Source organism: Gymnodraco acuticeps, unplaced genomic scaffold (genome assembly GCF_902827175.1).
Source record: "Gymnodraco acuticeps unplaced genomic scaffold, fGymAcu1.1, whole genome shotgun sequence".
Taxonomy (NCBI): domain Eukaryota; kingdom Metazoa; phylum Chordata; class Actinopteri; order Perciformes; family Bathydraconidae; genus Gymnodraco; species Gymnodraco acuticeps.
Window position 1 is genome coordinate 13,033 of NW_022990244.1, and position 21,081 is coordinate 34,113.

Below are 21,081 nucleotides of genomic sequence, written 5' to 3' on the forward strand. Positions count from 1 at the left end.
TCCTGCTGATGTTCAGGTGTATATCAGTATGTAGTATCTCTACTTTAAAGAGTCCTCTCCTGCTGATGTTCAGGTGTATATCAGTATGTAGTGTCTCTACTTTAAAGAGTCCCTGTTGATGTTCAGGTGTATATCAGTATGTAGTGTCTCTACTTTAAAGAGTCCTCTCCTGCTGATGTGCAGGTGTATATCAGTATGTAGTGTTTCTACTTTAAAGAGTCCTCTCCTGCTGATGTTCAGGTGTATATCAGTATGTAGTGTCTCTACTTTAAAGAGTCCTCTCCTGCTGATGTTCAGGTGTATATCAGTATGTAGTGTCTCTACTTTAAAGAGTCCTCTCCTGCTGATGTTCAGGTGTATATCAGTATGTAGTGTCTCTACTTTAAAGAGTCCTCTCCTGCTGATGTTCAGGTGTATATCAGTATGTAGTGTCTCTACTTTAAAGAGTCCTCTCCTGCTGATGTTCAGGTGTATATCAGTATGTAGTGTCTCTACTTTAAAGAGTCCTCTCCTGCTGATGTTCAGGTGTATATCAGTTAGTTAGGTGTACTGTTCTCTACTTTAAAGAGTCCTCTCCTGCTGATGTTCAGGTGTATATCAGTATGTAGTGTCTCTACTTTAAAGAGTCCTCTCCTGCTGATGTTCAGGTGTATATCAGTATGTAGTGTCTCTACTTTAAAGAGTCCTCTCCTGCTGATGTTCAGGTGTATATCAGTATGTAGTGTCTCTACTTTAAAGAGTCCTCTCCTGCTGATGTTCAGGTGTATATCAGTATGTAGTGTCTCTACTTTAAAGAGTCCTCTCCTGCTGATGTTCAGGTGTATATCAGTATGTAGTGTCTCTACTTTAAAGAGTCCTCTCCTGCTGATGTTCAGGTGTATATCAGTATGTAGTGTCTCTACTTTAAAGAGTCCTCTCCTGCTGATGTTCAGGTGTATATCAGTATGTAGTGTCCTCTACTTTAAAGAGTCCTCTCCTGCTGATGTTCAGGTGTATATCAGTATGTAGTGTCTCTACTTTAAAGAGTCCTCTCCTGCTGATGTTCAGGTGTATATCAGTATGTAGTGTCTCTACTTTAAAGAGTCCTCTCCTGCTGATGTTCAGGTGTATATCAGTATGTAGTGTCTCTACTTTAAAGAGTCCTCTCCTGCTGATGTTCAGGTGTATATCAGTATGTAGTGTCTCTACTTTAAAGAGTCCTCTCCTGCTGATGTTCAGGTGTATATCAGTATGTAGTGTCTCTACTTTAAAGAGTCCTCTCCTGCTGATGTTCAGGTGTATATCAGTATGTAGTGTCTCTACTTTAAAGAGTCCTCTCCTGCTGATGTTCAGGTGTATATCAGTATGTAGTGTCTCTACTTTAAAGAGTCCTCTCCTGCTGATGTTCAGGTGTATATCAGTATGTAGTGTCTCTACTTTAAAGAGTCCTCTCCTGCTGATGTTTCAGGTGTATATCAGTATGTAGTGTCTCTACTTTAAAGAGTCCTCTCCTGCTGATGTTTCAGGTGTATAATCAGTATGTAGTGTTTCTACTTTAAAGAGTCCTCTCCTGCTGATGTTCAGGTGTATATCAGTATGTAGTGTCTCTACTTTAAAGAGTCCTCTCCTGCTGATGTTCAGGTGTATATCAGTATGTAGTGTTCTACTTTAAAGAGTCCTCTCCTGCTGATGTTCAGGTGTTATATCAGTATGTAGTGTCTCCTGCTTTAAAGAGTCCTCTCCTGCTGATGTTCAGGTGTTATCGTATGTAGTGTCCTCTACTTTAAAGAGTCTCTCTCCTGCTGATGTTCAGGTGTATATCAGTATTGTCAGTGTCTCTATTTAAGAGTGCCTCTCCTGCTGATGTTTCAGGTGTTTAATTCAGTATGTAGTGTCTCTACTTTTAAGGAGTCCTCTCCTGATTGATGTTTCCAGGTGTTAATCCGTATGTAGTGTCTCTACTTTAAAGAGTCCTCTCCTGTTGATGTTCTAGGTTGGTATATCAGTATGTTAGTGTCTCCTACTTAAAGAGTCCTCTCCTGCTGATGTTCAGGTGTATATCAGTATGTAGTGTTTCTACTTTAAAGAGTCCTCTCCTGCTGATGTTCAGGGTGTATATCAGTATGTAGTTGTCTCTGCTTTAAAGAGTCCTCTCCTGCTGATGTTCCGGTGTATATCAGTATGTAGTGTCTCTATTTTAAAGAGTGCTCTCCTGCTGATGTTCAGGGTATATCAGTATGTAGTGTCTCCTACTTTAAAGAGTCCTCTCCTGCTGATGTTCAGGTGTATATCAGTATGTAGTGTCTCTACTTTTAAAGAGTCCTCTCTGCTGATGTTCGGTGTATATCAGTATGTAGTGTCTCCTACTAAAGAGTCCTCTCCTTCTTGATGTTCAGGTGTATATCAGTATGTAAGTGTCTCTACTTTAAAGAGTCCTCCTCTGCTGATGTTCAGTGTTAATCAGTATGTAATGTTCTCTATTTAAAGAGTCTCTCTGCTGATGTCATGGTGTTATACAGTATGTAGGTGTCTCTTTTTAAAGAGTCTCTCCTCTGATGTTCAGTGATATCCAGTTATGTCGTGTCTCTACTTAAAGAGGTCCTCTCCTGCTGATGTTCAGTGTTATCAGTATGTGTGTCTCTACTTTAAAGAGTCCTCTCTGCTGATGTCAGTGTATATCAGATATGTAGTGTCTCTACTTTAAAGAGTCCTCTCCTGCTGATGTTCAGGTGTTTATCAGTATGTAGTGTCTCTACTTTAAAGAGTCCTCTCCTGCTGATGTTCAGGTGGTTTTGTCCTTAAATCTCAGTATAAATTCCAGTTGCTTTCGACTGGCCGTAACATATTGGAAAACAGCAGCAGATGGAAGTGATTTTTTCCGAAGTGTTTGTTGAGAACAATGCTGGCAGGAAGTCCAGCAGCGAAAAGTGAATACCTGAATATCTATTAATTCCCATTTTCTACTGCGCAATCACTGACGAATGCATCAAGAGATGGAAACAGAGGGGAAGACATAATGTGAAAAACATGCAGCGTCCAAATAACGTGCGTTAAATTCTCCGTCTGGAGGCCAGCGGCTCTAAACAAAGCCAGACACCTCGAAAGGAAAAATGCTCTTACAGAATAAACAAGATGCACCAGACCGATAAATAACAGAGCAAATCTGAGGAGCTCCAAAATCTCAATTTAAAAGGGACATTAACGGAGCGTCCACACTACAGCTTCAAAAAAAGCTTGGAGCTGGGCGTGTCTGAAGCTTGGGGATTGTATTCGAGCAACACGACCAACAACCAATCACATGAATCTCCCGCCCCCGACATACAAAGCAAAAAACCCCGGGGATTTTATGCGAGCAATATATATATATATATAAACTCCCCAAACAGGCGAAAACCTACCAGTTTCACCCACTGTCTCTGCCACCTCCCTCCATGCCTGGTTCCTCCGGTTTGTATCCCGGTAGGTGAAGAGGGTCTGCTCATACAAAACTGGGTGATTTGCTACGGCGATAATTAGTTTCTCCTCCATCTTTTTTTGAAATATATAAATGAACGGCGGGATATCTCTCCCAGCTTAGTCGCGGTTTGATTGGCTACGGCTTGATCTGTCAGATTTTCAGAAACGGGATTTGATTGGCTGGCGCTGGCTACGCTGGAGACGCACCGCTATGCTACCCACAATTCAGTTCGGCGAAAAGCGAGGCGACGTGACGTCACCCCATTCAAAGTGAATGGGCAGACGTGTTGGAAACCGTTTTTGAAGCTGTCGACGCTGTAGTGTGGACGGGCCGTAAGCGTGCTTTACCTACAGTACAGTAAATAAGAGCCATTGTTCATACAACATACTGTAAACCTTGCCCATTACAATGTACATTTCTTCATCATTTTACCCCTTCAAATTGTGACATATTTCACTTTCTTCTGAATATTTTGTGCATATTTATATTTCTTGTAAATATTTCTTAGGTTTTTATAATAGATGTTATGAGGCATCTATACTTGCTCCATTTGTGTAAATTAATTCCTATTGTTGTTTTTATGTTTCCACCAAAGAAAATTCCTTATCTGTGTCAACCGGCGATTTTGATCCAGTACTAATAGCAAGAAGCTCGCGGCAGATTAACGTATTTCAGGCACCTAAACATATACAGAATCTGAATTAATGTGTATAATATATTTAGGATATTATCACTGATTCACCTCGCTGTCAGAAAGTTAAACGGTCTGTTTTTTAAGTTTTTTATTATGAACACCAGACGTCATTTACAAAAACAGGATACAAATTCCATGATACATTTAGTTGTGTAATTATGTGACTTTGGTTAGTTTAGATTCACTAAAATGACACAATAACACAAAGTAATTAACCAAATCGAGGCAACGTTAAACCAGAAACTCCAACAGCTCCAACATCACTTAAAAGGGGGAGTTTTGACTGTAAGTTAGTTTGTATGTGGTACTTCTCCATAGTAAATGTATTACCTACAGTAGATGACAGTAGAAACAGACAGGAGGAAGCTAAGCTATGCTAAAGCAGCAAAGCATATATTAGCATCCTTCGCTAGCAGCTACGTAGCAACTCCACGCTATATTTAGGATATTTACATAGATTTACCTCGCTGTCAGACAGCTAAAGACTCCGTGTTTTGGAGAGGTATTGAAGCTATACAAAACAAAGACACCACATAACACAAACTACCTTAAGTGATTAAGGCCATGGTAAACCAGTAACTCCCATTCTTAGGCTTTAAATTCACCATTTAGGTAACTAAAGTTGGTGAAACTAAGTCCATTTACTCCAATTTAAACGGGAAATAACACATATTTACTCCCATTTTTCTTTCAGATTAATATTTCCTCTTAAAAGACGTGTGATTCACGTCATCGTCTCGGCCCCAAGCCTGTTTTTCAGGTTTCAGGCTCGAAAATGACATTCCCAGAACAAATGACCATATCTTCCCTTCTAAAAGGGTTACATTAATAATCTTTTTTCTCAAAGTAATGATAAACCTGTGAGTTGGATGTAGAAGAGTCAGAATCAATATAGATGTTTTTTATTTTAAACAAAATTCAGATTGAACATGGTAAAAAACTGTAAATTATAGTGTCCGTCCAAAACATATTTTGTACTTATAGTGAAAACTAACCTTGGATGATGGGTTAGTAGACTAAAAGCTTTAGGAATCCAAAGTACAACATATAATAAGTACCCTGTATCAAGATTGATGCAAAACAAGTGAAATTTGACCTTTTTAGAGAGATTTAGCAAAAAAGAAACCTCTTCTGGGGCCATTTGGGTGGATTTTCCTTATCTCTGGCCCCCCTTGTTCGATTTTGACACGTGACATCTCTTTCTGACCGTTAGAGCCAATAGAATCGAAGGGAAATCATCCTGCACACACTCATGTTAAAAAAAAAGGTAGCCTGTCTGTGCATGCTAGCTTGCAGCAGAGGGGAGAAATATCGCTGCTCTGATATCAAGCAACGGAAAAGCTGTTTTATTGCTTATGGATTATCAGAACATTTCAAAGGGGACGCAGACACATTGGATTATGAACCTATGGATTAACTACACCATCGTTTTTATCGTTTTAATGCCATTGAAGATTTTTGGGTAAAAATGGTTTGTATCGTCAGTTAGCTGAGATTATTCCCGTTAATCTGGTATAACACATTAATAGGTTCTTAAATATTAAGATCCCCAGTGTCGTGAAAAAAAAAAACTAAATTACCCGCCGGCGGGGACCTTCGGGCTTAAGATTAAACCAGTAAAAGGGTCTACAATTGTAAAATTATCCAATATATTACAAAAAAAGGTGTAAACTTGTACAGTTCTTGAATCAGATCTTGATGCAACGTTGCCATTACTTTGACATTTATGTATCCGTATTTCCACCATTAGTGACGGTTAATAGAGCTAACAGTGATTATAATGAATGTTAATAGAGGTCAGCTAACAGTGATAATTGATTTAAAGGAGCAGCAGGCGGAGGAACTCTTTAAACAGTCTCTGTTTTCATTAGCTCTTCACACCTAGCCGTGACTTTCACGAGTTCTCGCTGAACAACTGGTGACGGAGAGAGAGACTCCCCTACTACTACTACTACTACTACTACTACTACTACTACTACTACTACTACTACTACTACTACTACTACTACTACTACTACTACTACTACTACTACTACTACTACTACTACTACTACTACTACTACTACTACTACTACTACTACTACTACTACTACTACTACTACTACTACTACTACTACTACTACTACTACTACAGGGAAGTAGTATAGTGAGAGTCTGGCAAGACCGCAGAGACAGGTTCAGCCACGACTCGAAGTCCAGGACTCAGATCCAGTGCTCAGGATAGAGGATCCAGGACACACGACCACAGCAACAGGATTAGCCTCGACTCAGGATCCCGGCGTATGTATGGACACAAAAAAGAGATTTGGGGGAAGCTGGGTTAATCGGAACATGAGAGTACACAGGTACAAACAGCCAGAAAGACAGAGTAAGGTGCCCCCCCCCCCAACAGTCCAAGCCTATAGCAGCTAAACTAACGTGTATACATACATGCACTCCCTTAGGATAGGTTAAGGGAAAAGGGTAGCAAGTAAGAAGTAGGAAACAGAGGTGGAGAGGCACACGCAGGGAGAAAGGTCCCCGCTGGAACCTGAATTGGTTAGAGGTAAGGAGTAGGTCTGTGGCTACGTTCCACACTCCCGGGCCGGGCTCGGCCTTCTCTGCAACCTGTTACCCTCTAATAACCTCGAGAGGTCAGAGAGGGGAAAGGTTTGGATAAAGTTTTAAATATAAGATCTAAGTTTTTAGGATTTAAGTGAAAGAGTAAGAACTAAAATGTATAGGTGAAGAGGCACAACGTATCTACGATAATGCACTCTTATTAGATTATTTTATTTGATCACTATAAGCTTTATCAAAAAGGAAGGTCTTAAGCGCACTCTTAAAAACGGATAGGGTGTCTGCCGCCCGAACACAAACTGGAAGCTGATTCCACAAATGTGGAGCTTGATAAGAAAAGGCTCTGGCTCCCATTGTACTTTTAGAGACTCTAGGAACAACCAACAACCCTGCATTCTTGGAACGCAATGCCCTAGTAGGACAGTAGGGTATAATGAGTTCTTTAAGGTAAGATGGCGCCTGCCCATTAAGGGCTTTGTAGGCGAGAAGAAGAATTTTAAATGATATCCTGTGTTCTATAGGGAGCCAGTGTAAGGCAGCCAGAACAGGAGTAATGTGGTCCCTTGTCCTAACTCTGGTTAGTACACGAGCTGCAGCATTTTGAATCAGCTGAAGCGACTTGACTGACTTCTTGGTACACCCTGATAATAAGGAGTTACAATAATCCAGCCTTGAAGTAACAAATGCATGGACTAGTTTCTCTGCATCGTTTTGAGGCAAGATATGCCTGATTTTTGCAATGTTACGTAGATGGAAGTAGGCGGTCCTTGAAATTGATTTTATGTGGGCGTTAAAGGATAAATCCTGATCAAATATAACACCAAGATTCCTTACAGTCTCACTGGAGGCCAAATTAATGCCATCCATAGTTAGTGTATCTTTAGATAATTTGTTTCGTAGATTCTTCGGGCCAAGTACAATAACTTTTTAGCCGTGTTTAACATCAAAAAGTTCAAAGTCATCCACGTTTTTAAGTCCTTGAGGCAGTCTTGAATTTTATTTAGATGATTAATTTCATCAGGCTTGATTGATAAATATAGTTGAGTATCATCCGCATAACAGTGGAAATGTACAGAATGATTCCTTATAATATTGCCTAGCGGAAGCATATATAATGTGAACAAAATAGGTCCGAGCACTGAGCCCTGTGGCACTCCATGGCTAACTTTGGTTTGCGTGGAAGATTCATCATTGACACGTACAAACTGAGAGCGTTCAGATAGATAGGACCTAAACCAGTCTAAAGCAGTTCCCTGTATGCCAACTAAGTGCTCTAGTCTTTGCAATAAGATATCATGGTCGATAGTATCAAATGCAGCACTGAGATCGAGCAAAACAAGAATAGAGACACGTCCCTTGTCAGAGGCTATTAGAATGTCATTTGTGACTTTAACCAGAGCTGTCTCTGTGCTATGATGTGTTCTAAAGCCAGACTGAAAAGCTTCAAATAAATCATTGTTTTTTAAGTAATCACACAACTGTTTTGCGACCGCTTTCTCAAGAATTTGAGAGGAACGGAAGATTAGAAATAGGTCTATAGTTGGCTAAAACCTCTGGATCGAGGTTATGCTTTTTAAGAAGCGGTTTTATCACTGCTACTTTGAATGATTGTGGAACATAGCCTGATAATAAAGACATATTCATAATATTTAATAAATAAGTGCTAATTAATGGAAAAACTTCCTTCAACAGCTTAGTTGGAATTGGGTCTAACATACACTTTGATGGTTTAGAAGAGAGAATCATTGAATTTAATTGTTCAAGGTTTATGGCTGAAAAGCATTCTAGTTTACTATCTAGTGTAATATTAGAAGTGGAACGCCATATCCTTTCAAGTTGTCTCGACTTTTGCTTTATTTTGCGGGTTTCGGCATTATGCCATGGAGCTAATCTATGTTGTTTTATTTTCTTCTTTTTCAAAGGAGCAACAGAGTCTAATTTTATTCGCAGCGCATCTGTAGCACCATCAACAACATGATCAATTTGGGGTGGTGTACATTTTGTATAAGTTTCCTCCCCTACATGCAGACATGCTATCGAGTTAAGTATTGGTGGAATCTCTTCCTTAAATTTGGCTATAGCACTAACAGATAGGTTTTCTGCTGCAGGAGCCTTTTGACTAATGCTTTGTAGTCTCGTAACAGTACTTCAAAGTTACTAAAGAAATGGTCGGATAAAGCAGGATTATGCGGTTCGGACTAATAGTTTGCTCAATTTCAATACCATAAGTCAGAACAAGGTCGAGAGTGTGATTATAGCAGTGGGTTGGGTTATTTACACTCTGACAGAAACCAACATAATCTAATATAGAGTTAAATGCAACAGTAAGGCTATTTTTATCATCGTCAACATGAATATTAAAGTCACCTACGATAATTACTTTATCTGTTTTAAGAACCAAAGTTTCTGAATCTCCTCCTCCTCCTCCTCCTCCTCCTCCTCCTCCTCCTCCTCCTCCTCCTCCTCCTCTCCTCTCCTCCTCCTCCTCCTCCTCCTCCTCCTCCTCCTCAAGTAGAGTCAGCTGTTTGGCACGGAGTGATCATTTGAAAAATGTTGTCAGTTAAATATCAGCAGATAATCGAGTGAATGACTCTCTGGCAAACACACACGTTGTCTTCAGGAGGTCTGTTATAATAATATTACGATGTATTTGTTTTTTATCTGGGAATGTCAGAGCATTCCTTTGAATGTGATTCCCATGCACGTTGGCAGTGCTTTTTGTGAGGTGTATACGAGTTTTATTGAAATGTCCTTTCTGAGCGCTGTGTTAAAGGATCTCTCCGTTACAGCTGGTTAATACAAACTGCAGACATTCCTGAGTGATGTCATCAGAGCGAGACACCGTCACTCAGCACATCTGCAGGAAGCACACTTTCATTAAAAAATGAGTTTAAATCCACATTTGTGCAATTATCCAACTGTGCAAAACTCATATTATATCGAAAGGTGGTCACACATGCACACATTAAGGCAGCTATTGTACAGTGCCCGGGGAGCAATGGGAGTGGGGGGGAAGGGAGGTGTCCGGTGCCTTGCTCAAGGGCACCACGGCAGGGCCAAGGAGGTGAACTGGGACCTCTCTAAGTAGCAGTCCACACTCCATCTTTTGGTCTGGTCGGGGACTTGAACCGGCGACCCTACGGCTCCCAGTCCCTACTGACTGAGCCACTGCCACTATGTCTGTATCAGCTGGCGTCCCCCAAACCCTAAATATTCTTGAATGGACGAATAACAAAATACAAAATAAATCAAGCATGGGTGTCCAGAAAATACTTGAAAATGAAATATATAAATATTTTATTTCACATTGTCTGTTTTCTGTTTACTTTAAATCTATTTAAGTGTTCTTATTGCAATTTCTTACTTATTTTATTTATACTACTCCAATTGCTGTATTCGTCCTTTATTTTACTTCTTGTGTTTGTATTAATATTTGTATTTTATATTATATATTATTTTACAAATTCACACTTTTCTTTCTGATGTTAATATAGATTTATTTCCTATTCTCTATTATTTGTTTCATGCACATTTTGATTTTGCCTTTTATTTTATCTTGTTATTTATTTAATTCTAAAATAGAGCAACTGTCAAAAAAACTAATTTCCCACCCAGAATAAATCAAGTGTTCTGATTCTGATCCAAAGTCCACGTGAATAACTGCAGTCGATTGGACGGATGTATCCTCGTCTTCCCCACTGACTGTAACCCTCCATGTCTCCTCTCAGGCTTCTCTTCGATCTGCCCTCCATGTGACAACGAGATGAAGTCGGACGCCATGTTGGAACATATGTGCGCCAGCGAGTTCGGTAAGAGTCCAAAACACACTGTGCAAAACACACACTGCAAAACACACACTGTGCAAAACACACACTGCAAAACACACACTGTGCAAAACACACACTGTGCAAAACACACACTGCAAAACACACACTGCAAAACACACACTGCAAAACACACACTGCAAAACACACACTGCAAAACACACACTGTGCAAAACACACACTGTGCAAAACACACACTGCAAAACACACACTGTGCAAAACACACACTGTGCAAAACACACACTGCAAAACACACACTGTGCAAAACACACACTGTGCAAAACACACACTGTGCAAAACACACACTGTGCAAAACACACACTGTGCAAAACACACACTGTGCAAAACACACACTGCAAAACACACACTGTGCAAAACACACACTGCAAAACACACACTGTGCAAAACACACACTGTGCAAAACACACACTGCAAAACACACACTGCAAAACACACACTGTGCAAAACACACACTGTGCAAAACACACACTGTGCAAAACACACACTGTGCAAAACACACACTGTGCAAAACACACACTGTGCAAAACACACACTGTGCAAAACACACACTGCAAAACACACACTGTGCAAAACACACACTGCAAACACACACTGCAACACGTGCAAACACACACTGCAAAACACCACACTGCAAAACACACACTGCAAAACACACACTGTGCAAAACACACACTGTGCAAAACACACACTGCAAAACACACACTGCAAAACACACACTGTGCAAAACACACACACTGCAAAACACACACTGCAAAACACACACTGCAAAACACACACTGTGCAAAACACACACTGTGCTCCGCGCTGACGTGCATCACAGCGTGAAATCAGAGGAACAGCATGAGATGAGTCGGTCTCTATCTTTCAGCCCTTACATCCTGATCCAAGTATACACGGATCCACATAGAGTGCCGCAGTGACGCGCCCTAAAACCCGGAGGTAAACTCCTTCCGGTTCCTTCAACAAAAACGCAATGCAATCTCTCCATAGGATTTTGGAAATTAGCTGGAAATCAGGTCTGTGGTTGAGACACATTAAAGAGACGGATCACGTTTTGTTCAGCCGGATCATCTCCACACGTCTACTTTCATAATGTTCTAATCATAAATCTAATCTCCAGAAGCTAAATGCTAACGTTATGCTATAAAGGAGCTACAGCAGGGTCGCTGCTTCAACGTCACGCCAACTTCAGATCCAGATTCAAACACACAGATTCTAGATGGAACGAGTTGAAGCGTTTGTTTGAACAGTCTGCAGGAGGCAGGGACTTGCTTTCAAGCAGAACAGAAACTAACTCAGAGGAGTGTTCACGTGTTCGGCGTAATGACGTACAACGGCCTGGACAACTTCTGTAGTCCTATTCAGCCACTTGGTAACAACCATCGTTTCTCAGACACGTCAACTCTTCAGAAATCACAGTGGGGTCACTGCTGATGATTTAATGTCCTAGAACAAAACGTGATCCGTCTCTTCAATGTGTCTCAACCACAGACCTTAGTTCAGATACTTTCCCAAACCCTATGGAGAGATCCCATTGGCTCTGAGACCAGGGAACAGGAAGTGGAGAAATGCTGACTCACTTCCTGGCTTTAGGACGCGTCACTGCGGTTCTCTATTGCACACTGGACTTCATACTGTTTCTGCTCAGGTTTCCAAAGCTCAAAGGTTAACGTGAGGTTCTCTCTCCTGGTCAGACGCACCGTGGTCAAGATTCAAAGGTGTTCTCATCCGATGCTCAGCAGCTTCTTCTGACCCGAGCTCCTCCCACAATGCAACATAATAAAATACAAAAATACAAATAAAAAATAGTGCAAGAAGTCTATATGTGAATAGAATATGATATGAACAAGAACAGAATGTGAAATTAAATAATGTACATTAAGACAAAATGAAATACGGTTTTTAATAATAATAATAGGGGAGTTAAAGAGTGTGTGTAAGGATGTTTGTTCTGCTGTCTGTTTGCTCTGTTGCTGCAAAATAAGATACAGCTAGCTAACGTAGCTAACCTTTTGTATACGCACATTAGCATCAGTGTCTTCAGAAACGAGAAGTTCTCGAGTATCTTTCCAGAAACCAATACTTACAGTTACGAAACTCTGCCAACTGTCTCTGCTGTTGGAAACTTACCTAAAATGCTTCATGGTCTTATTTTAACAGTGTGGTCACATGACTCCTTCTGATGTCGCTGCAGATCTGCTGTGAGCTAGCTAGCTAACGTAGCTAACCTGGTCCTCTCAGATATTCTGACAAACACTTAGTTATGAGACGACTGACTCTGAACAGAGACAGTTGTTCAGCTTTATGATCCTGAGCGTCACCAAGCTGTCCCAGCTGTGTGCGTCACTCTTTAGTGTCCCCTGGTCTCCCAGCTGTGTGCGTCACTCTTTAGTGTCCCCTGGTCTCCCAGCTGTGTGCGTCACTCTTTAGTGTCCCCTGGTCTCCAGCTGTGTGCGTCCCTCTTTAGTGTCCCCTGGTCTCCCAGCTGTGTGCATCACTCTTTAGTGTCCCCTGCTCTCCCAGCTGTGTGCGTCACTCTTTAGTGTCCCCTGGTCTCCCAGCTGTGTGCGTCACTCTTTAGTGTCCCCTGGTCTCCAGCTGTGTGCGTCACTCTTTAGTGTCCCCTGGTCTCCCAGCTGTGTGCGTCACTCTTTAGTGTCCCCTGGTCTCCCAGCTGTGTGCGTCACTCTTTAGTGTCCCCTGGTCTCCCAGCTGTGTGCGTCACTCTTTAGTGTCCCCTGGTCTCCCAGCTGTGTGCGTCACTCTTTAGTGTCCCCTGGTCTCCAGCTGTGTGCGTCCCTCTTTAGTGTCCCCTGGTCTCCCAGCTGTGTGCGTCACTCTTTAGTGGTCCCCTGGTCTCCAGCTGTGTGCGTCACTCTTTAGTGTCCCCTGGTCTCCCAGCTGTGTGCGTCACTCTTTAGTGTCCCCTGGTCTCCCAGCTGTGTGCGTCACTCTTTAGTGTCCCCTGGTCTCCAGCTGTGTGCGTCACTCTTTAGTGTCCCCTGGTCTCCCAGCTGTGTGCGTCACTCTTTAGTGTCCCCTGGTCTCCCAGCTGTGTGCGTCACTCTTTAGTGTCCCCTGGTCTCCCAGCTGTGTGCGTCACTCTTTAGTGTCCCCTGGTCTCCAGCTGTGTGCGTCCCTCTTTAGTGTCCCCTGGTCTCCCAGCTGTGTGCGTCACTCTTTAGTGTCCCCTGGTCTCCAGCTGTGTGCGTCACTCTTTAGTGTCCCCTGGTCTCCCAGCTGTGTGCGTCACTCTTTAGTGTCCCCTGGTCTCCCAGCTGTGTGCGTCACTCTTTAGTGTCCCCTGGTCTCCCAGCTGTGTGCGTCACTCTTTAGTGTCCCCTGGTCTCCCAGCTGTGTGCGTCACTCTTTAGTGTCCCCTGGTCTCCAGCTGTGTGCGTCCCTCTTTAGTGTCCCCTGGTCTCCCAGCTGTGTGCGTCACTCTTTAGTGTCCCCTGGTCTCCAGCTGTGTGCGTCACTCTTTAGTGTCCCCTGGTCTCCCAGCTGTGTGCGTCACTCTTTAGTGTCCCCTGGTCTCCCAGCTGTGTGCGTCACTCTTTAGTGTCCCCTGGTCTCCAGCTGTGTGCGTCACTCTTTAGTGTCCCCTGGTCTCCCAGCTGTGTGCGTCACTCTTTAGTGTCCCCTGGTCTCCCAGCTGTGTGCGTCACTCTTTAGTGTCCCCTGGTCTCCAGCTGTGTGCGTCACTCTTTAGTGTCCCCTGGTCTCCCAGCTGTGTGCGTCACTCTTTAGTGTCCCCTGGTCTCCAGCTGTGTGCGTCACTCTTTAGTGTCCCCTGGTCTCCCAGCTGTGTGCGTCACTCTTTAGTGTCCCCTGGTCTCCACGCTGCATGTGCTGTCAAGTTGCTGAAGATGTTTCTTCATGTGGAACCTTTGGGTTTTTATATCTGCACCGTAGAATACAGACAAACAACACATTATTTAGGGATTGCTTCTGAAAACAACAGCACTAAACCAGGTCATGAGGAAGATCTTTATCTGATGGCGGCAGCTGATTAACTTTAACTTGAGGAACAAACGAAGGTCTGGAGTACAATTAAAAACATGAACCGAGCTGCATTTCCAGAACTATATGAGCACGATGATGTGTGTAAGATGTATTCAGCTTTCATGTTTCCACCAAAACGTGTGGCATCTTAAATCCCAGGTCTCATGCTGCTAGATGCACATTGGAGCCTGATGTATTTCTCAGGAAGAGTTTAGAGTTATATTTGTTTAACGAATTGCCTCACTGTTTACGCTGCGGTGACGGGACTCAGTCTGAAACCGGAGTGGCACATTGTGGGTTTGTTTCATCTCAGAGCAAAACAGATGTTGTTTTGGTTTCATGTCATAAGCGCCTTAACCAGCCGACATGTGAGGAAACACAGACAGAACCAAGCCGAGGAAAATGCTTTCTTTGGTATGCAACACACATGAGATTTCAGCGGGAGTTTACCGCAGCCGGAAAACAACTAATGCTCAATGAAGAGATAGCATCGAAACGAAGGATGTGTTTAATGGCTTTGGTCTGAGGAGAAACGATACATGTAGAGCAGCTGAAGACAGATTATGATTTAACGTCTTGTCGAGAGGAAACTGAAAATATCCCACGCTTTAATCAGGATGTGTTTCATCCAGTGGAGGAATGTAAAGAAGTACATTTACTCTGAGATACTTGTACTTGTACCTAAGAATATTTTAATGATATACTACTTTAAACTTCTACTCAACAGCATTCACTGGCCAATATTCCACTTTTACTACATTGTGCATAACAAGTACGTTTATTTTCTTAAGTATAAAAACAGGACTTTTACTTTGCTTTTATTTGAGTAAACAATACGCTGACGATACACGATAATACTTTATAGTCAGTTCAAGTCAGAGCAGCTCTGTAGCTCCATCAACAAATATTAAAGAGTCCTCACCTGCTGATGTTCAGGTGTATATCAGTATGTAGTGTATCTACTTTAAAGAGTCCTCTCCTGCTGATGTTCAGGTGTATATCAGTATGTAGTGTCTCTACTTTAAAGAGTCCTCTCCTGCTGATGTTCAGGTGTATATCAGTATGTAGTGTATCTACTTTAAAGAGTCCTCTCCTGCTGATGTTCAGGTGTATATCAGTATGTAGTGTCTCTACTTTAAAGAGTCCTCTCCTGCTGATGTTCAGGTGTATATCAGTATGTAGTGTCTCTACTTTAAAGAGTCCTCACCTGCTGATGTTCAGGTGTATATCAGTATGTAGTGTCTCTACTTTAAAGAGTCCTCTCCTGCTGATGTTCAGGTGTGTATCAGTATGTAGTGTCTCTACTTTAAAGAGTCCTCTCCTGCTGATGTTCAGGTGTATATCAGTATGTAGTGTCTCTACTTTAAAGAGTCCTCTCCTGCTGATGTTCATGTGTATATCAGTATGTAGTGTCTCTACTTTAAAGAGTCCTCTCCTGCTGATGTTCAGGTGTATATCAGTATGTAGTGTCTCTACTTTAAAGAGTCCTCTCCTGCTGATGTTCAGGTGTATATCAGTATGTAGTGTCTCTGCTTTAAAGAGTCCTCTCCTGCTGATGTTCAGGTGTATATCAGTATGTAGAGTCTCTACTTTAAAGAGTCCTCTCCTGCTGATGTTCAGGTGTATATCAGTATGTAGTGTCTCTACTTTAAAGAGTCCTCTCCTGCTGATGGTCAGGTGTATATCAGTATGTAGTGTATCTACTTTAAAGAGTCCTCTCCTGCTGATGTTCAGGTGTATATCAGTATGTAGTGTCTCTACTTTAAAGAGTCCTCTCCTGCTGATGTTCAGGTGTATATCAGTATGTAGTGTATCTACTTTAAAGAGTCCTCTCCTACTGATGTTCAGGTGTATATCAGTATGTAGTGTATCTACTTTAAAGAGTCCTCTCCTGCTGATGTTCAGGTGTATATCAGTATGTAGTGTCTCTACTTTAAAGAGTCCTCTCCTGCTGATGTTCAGGTGTATATCAGTATGTAGTGTATCTACTTTAAAGAGTCCTCTCCTGCTGATGTTCAGGTGTATATCAGTATGTAGTGTATCTACTTTAAAGAGTCCTCTCCTGCTGATGTTCAGGTGTATATCAGTATGTAGTGTCTCCACTTTAAAGAGTCCTCTCCTGCTGATGTTCAGGTGTATATCAGTATGTAGTGTCTCTACTTTAAAGAGTCCACTCCTGCTGATGTTCAGGTGTATATCAGTATGTAGTGTATCTACTTTAAAGAGTCCTCTCCTGCTGATGTTCAGGTGTATATCAGTATGTAGTGTCTCTACTTTAAAGAGTCCTCTCCTGCTGATGTTCAGGTGTATATCAGTATGTAGTGTATCTACTTTAAACAGTCCTCTCCTGCTGATGTGCAGGTGTATATCAGTATGTAGTGTATCTACTTTAAAGAGTCCTCTCCTGCTGATGTTCAGGTGTATATCAGTATGTAGTGTCTCTACTTTAAAGAGTCCTCTCCTGCTGATGTTCAGGTGTATATCAGTATGTAGTGTCTCTACTTTAAAGAGTCCTCTCCTCCTGATGTTCAGGTGTATATCAGTATGTAGTGTCTCTACTTTAAAGAGTCCTCTCCTGCTGATGTTCAGGTTTATATCAGTATGTAGTGTCTCTACTTTAAAGAGTCCTCTCCTGCTGATGTTCAGGTGTATATCAGTATGTAGTGTCTCTACTTTAAAGAGTCCTCTCCTGCTGATGTTCAGGTGTATATCAGTATGTAGTGTCTCTACTTTAAAGAGTCCTCTCGTGCTGATGATCAGGTGTATATCAGTATGTAGTGTCTCTACTTTAAAGAGTCCTCTCCTGCTGATGTTCAGGTGTATATCAGTATGTAGTGTCTCTACTTTAAAGAGTCCTCTCCTGCTGATGTTCAGGTGTATATCAGTATGTAGTGTCTCTACTTTAAAGAGTCCTCTCCTGCAGATGTTCAGGTGTATATCAGTATGTAGTGTCTCTACTTTAAAGAGTCCTCTCCTGCTGATGTTCAGGTGTATATCAGTATGTAGTGTCTCTACTTTAAAGAGTCCTCTCCTGCTGATGTTCAGGTGTATATCAGTATGTAGTGTCTCTACTTTAAAGAGTCCTCTCCTGCTGATGTTCAGGTGTATATCAGTATGTAGTGTCTCTACTTTAAAGAGTCCTCTCCTGCTGATGTTCAGGTGTATATCAGTATGTAGTGTCTCTACTTTAAAGAGTCCTCTCCTGCTGATGTTCAGGTGTATATCAGTATGTAGTGTCTCTACTTTAAAGAGTCCTCTCCTGCTGATGTTCAGGTGTATATCAGTATGTAGTGTCTCTACTTTAAAGAGTCCTCTCCTGCAGATGTTCAGGTGTATATCAGTATGTAGTGTCTCTACTTTAAAGAGTCCTCTCCTGCTGATGTTCAGGTGTATATCAGTATGTAGTGTCTCTACTTTAAAGAGTCCTCTCCTGCTGATGTTCAGGTGTATATCAGTATGTAGTGTCTCTACTTTAAAGAGTCCTCTCCTGCTGATGTTCAGGTGTATATCAGTATGTAGTGTCTCTACTTTAAAGAGTCCTCTCCTGCTGATGTTCAGGTGTATATCAGTATGTAGTGTCTCTACTTTAAAGAGTCCTCTCCTGCTGATGTTCAGGTGTATACCAGTATGTAGTGTCTCTACTTTAAAGAGTCCTCTCCTGCTGATGTTCATGTGTATATCAGTATGTAGTGTCTCTACTTTAAAGAGTCCTCTCCTGCTGATGTTCAGGTGTATATCAGTATGTAGTGTCTCTACTTTAAAGAGTCCTCTCCTGCTGATGTTCAGGTGTATATCAGTATGTAGTGTCTCTACTTTAAAGAGTCCTCTCCTGCTGATGTTCAGGTGTATACCAGTATGTAGTGTCTCTACTTTAAAGAGTCCTCTCCTGCTGATGTTCATGTGTATATCAGTATGTAGTGTCTCTACTTTAAAGAGTCCTCTCCTGCTGATGTTCATGTGTATATCAGTATGTAGTGTCTCTACTTTAAAGAGTCCTCTCCTGCTGATGTTCATGTGTATATCAGTATGTAGTGTCTCTTCTTTAAAGAGTCCTCTCCTGCTGATGTTCAGGTGTATATCAGTATGTAGTGTCTCTTCTTTAAAGAGTCCTCTCCTGCTGATGTTCAGGTGTATATCAGTATGTAGTGTCTCTTCTTTAAAGAGTCCTCTCCTGCTGATGTTCAGGTGTATATCAGTATGTAGTGTCTCTTCTTTAAAGAGTCCTCTCCTGCTGATGTTCAGGTGTATATCAGTATGTAGTGTCTCTCTTTAAAGAGTCCTCTCCTGCTGATGTTCAGGTGTATATCAGTATGTAGTGCCTCTACTTTAAAGAGTCCTCTCCTGCTGATGTTCAGGTGTATATCAGTATGTAGTGTCTCTACTTTAAAGAGTCCTCTCCTGCTGATGTTCAGGTGTATATCAGTATGTAGTGTCTCTACTTTAAAGAGTCCTCTCCTGCTGATGTTCAGGTGTATATCAGTATGTAGTGTCTCTTCTTTAAAGAGTCCTCTCCTGCTGATGTTCAGGTGTATCAGTATGTAGTGTCTCTACTTTAAAGAGTCCTCTCCTGCTGATGTTCAGGTGTATATCAGTATGTAGTGTCTCTACTTTAAAGTGTCCTCTCTCTGGCAGTGAAGTAGAGTTTCTTCCACTGAATCCTCTCTTACTGGAAGTTGTGAAATGTTCTCGTCCGAGGTGTAATGTAGTTTTCGTTATAATACTTTCTGTTATTGGATAATTACTTCTCAACAATTGCACAAGCGGATAAGCTTTTTCCTGCGGCTTGATAAAGGCGTCTGACTCAAGGTTGTTCTGGCAGGAGGAGAAAGATTCTTGTGTTTCAACATCATGTAACAAGAAGCAGCTTCATAATCCAGAACGCCCATTTCTCTAGTGAAGAAGAAAGAACCAATTAAATATACTTAAGTACAATTTAGATGTACATATTATGCTACTGTGTACTTCTACTCTATTACAGTTCAGAGCTGAATGGTTTACTAATTTTGTACTTTAACTATATTATATATATATATTTTGATGATAACACTTTTTTACGTTTACTTGAGGAACATTTTGAATGCAGGAGTTTTACTGTAACATAGTATTCCTAAACTCTGGTACTTCTACTTTTACTACAAGTACAATATCTGAGTACTTCTACTTTTACTAAAGTACAAGATCTGAGTTCTTCTACTTTTACTCAAGTACAAGATCTGAGTACTTCTACTTTTACAAAGTACAAGATCTGAGTACTTCTACTTTTACTCAAGTACACAATCTAAGTACTTCTACTTTTACTCTAGTAAAATATCTGAGTACTTCTACTTTTACTAAAGTACAAGATCTGAGTACTTCTACTTTTACTGAAGTACAAGATCTGAGTACTTCTACTTTTACTCAAGTACAAGATCTGAGTACTTCTACTTTTACTCAAGACCTGAGTACTTCTACTTTTACTCTAGTACAAGATCTGAGTTCTTCTACTTTTACTCAAGTACAAGATCTGAGTACTTCTACTTTTACTCAAGTACAAGATCTGATTTCTTCTACTTTTACTCAAGTACAAGATCTGAGTACTTCTACTTTTACTCAAGTACAAGATCTGAATACTTCTACTTTTACTCAAGTACAAGATCTGAGTTCTTCTACTTTTACTCAAGTACAAGATCCGAGTACTTCTACTTTTACTGAAGTACAAGATCTGAGTACTTCTACTTTTACTCAAGTACAAGATCTGAGTACTTCTACTTTTACTCAAGTACACAATCTAAGTACTTCTACTTTTACTCTAGTAAAATATCTGAGTACTTCTCGCTCTTTTTAAATGTATACTGATGCTTTTAAAAGTAAGATAGTAAGTCATAGTTTGAATGCAGGACTTTTACTTTTAGAAAAGTATTTTCACACTGTAGTATTGCTACTTATACTTAAGTAGTATGTCTAATGCAAGACTTCACTTGTATTTTTAAACCGTAGTATCGCTACTTTTGCCCAATTGAAATGTCAATGCTGGTATTTTCTTGTAAAAAGTAAGAGTATCGATGCATTGTAAACAGACTTTAGTCAATGTTGGCTGCAGGACCTTTCCAGTATATTCTCCACTCTGTAGTTCTGCTCCTCTCCTGAATCATCTGAGTACTTCTTGGTCCTCACACACCGGTTGTTTGCAGCTGGTAACAGATTTACGGCTCGTCGCAGTCCACACTTTGTTCCCGCCGCTCTTTATCTCCATGCTTAAGGTTTTACGGTTCCTCGTTGTCCCTGAACCTCTCGCAGCCTTCAATTAAAGCTCTCGGCCTCGGACACGGCACTTTGTTGTCGTTGCCAAATTGCTCCTTTCCTTTACAACAACAGGGCAGATCTCCTCAGCTCATCAGTTGTGTTTCCATTACTGTGAATGGGGTCAAACACACCCCCCTGCTGGGTTTATGACCCCCCCCCCACACCCCCTGTCTGAGGAAATCAGGTCAAGGGTCAGGAAACCCCCCCAAACTAAACAACAGTTGATTCTTCAACGCTGGGGATTATCCAAAGTAAAGTTA

General features: G+C 41.3%; 1 protein-coding gene across 1 annotated transcript in view; it reads left to right on the forward strand.

Moving 5' to 3' along the window:
- The window catches only part of LOC117548924 (secreted frizzled-related protein 1-like), a 46,159-nt gene that overhangs the window by 12,145 nt on the left and 12,933 nt on the right, over positions 1-21,081 (forward strand). The window contains exon 2 of the mRNA XM_034220456.1: positions 10,418-10,498. Coding sequence (XP_034076347.1) covers positions 10,418-10,498 — 81 coding nt within the window. The remainder of the gene's footprint in view (positions 1-10,417; positions 10,499-21,081) is intronic.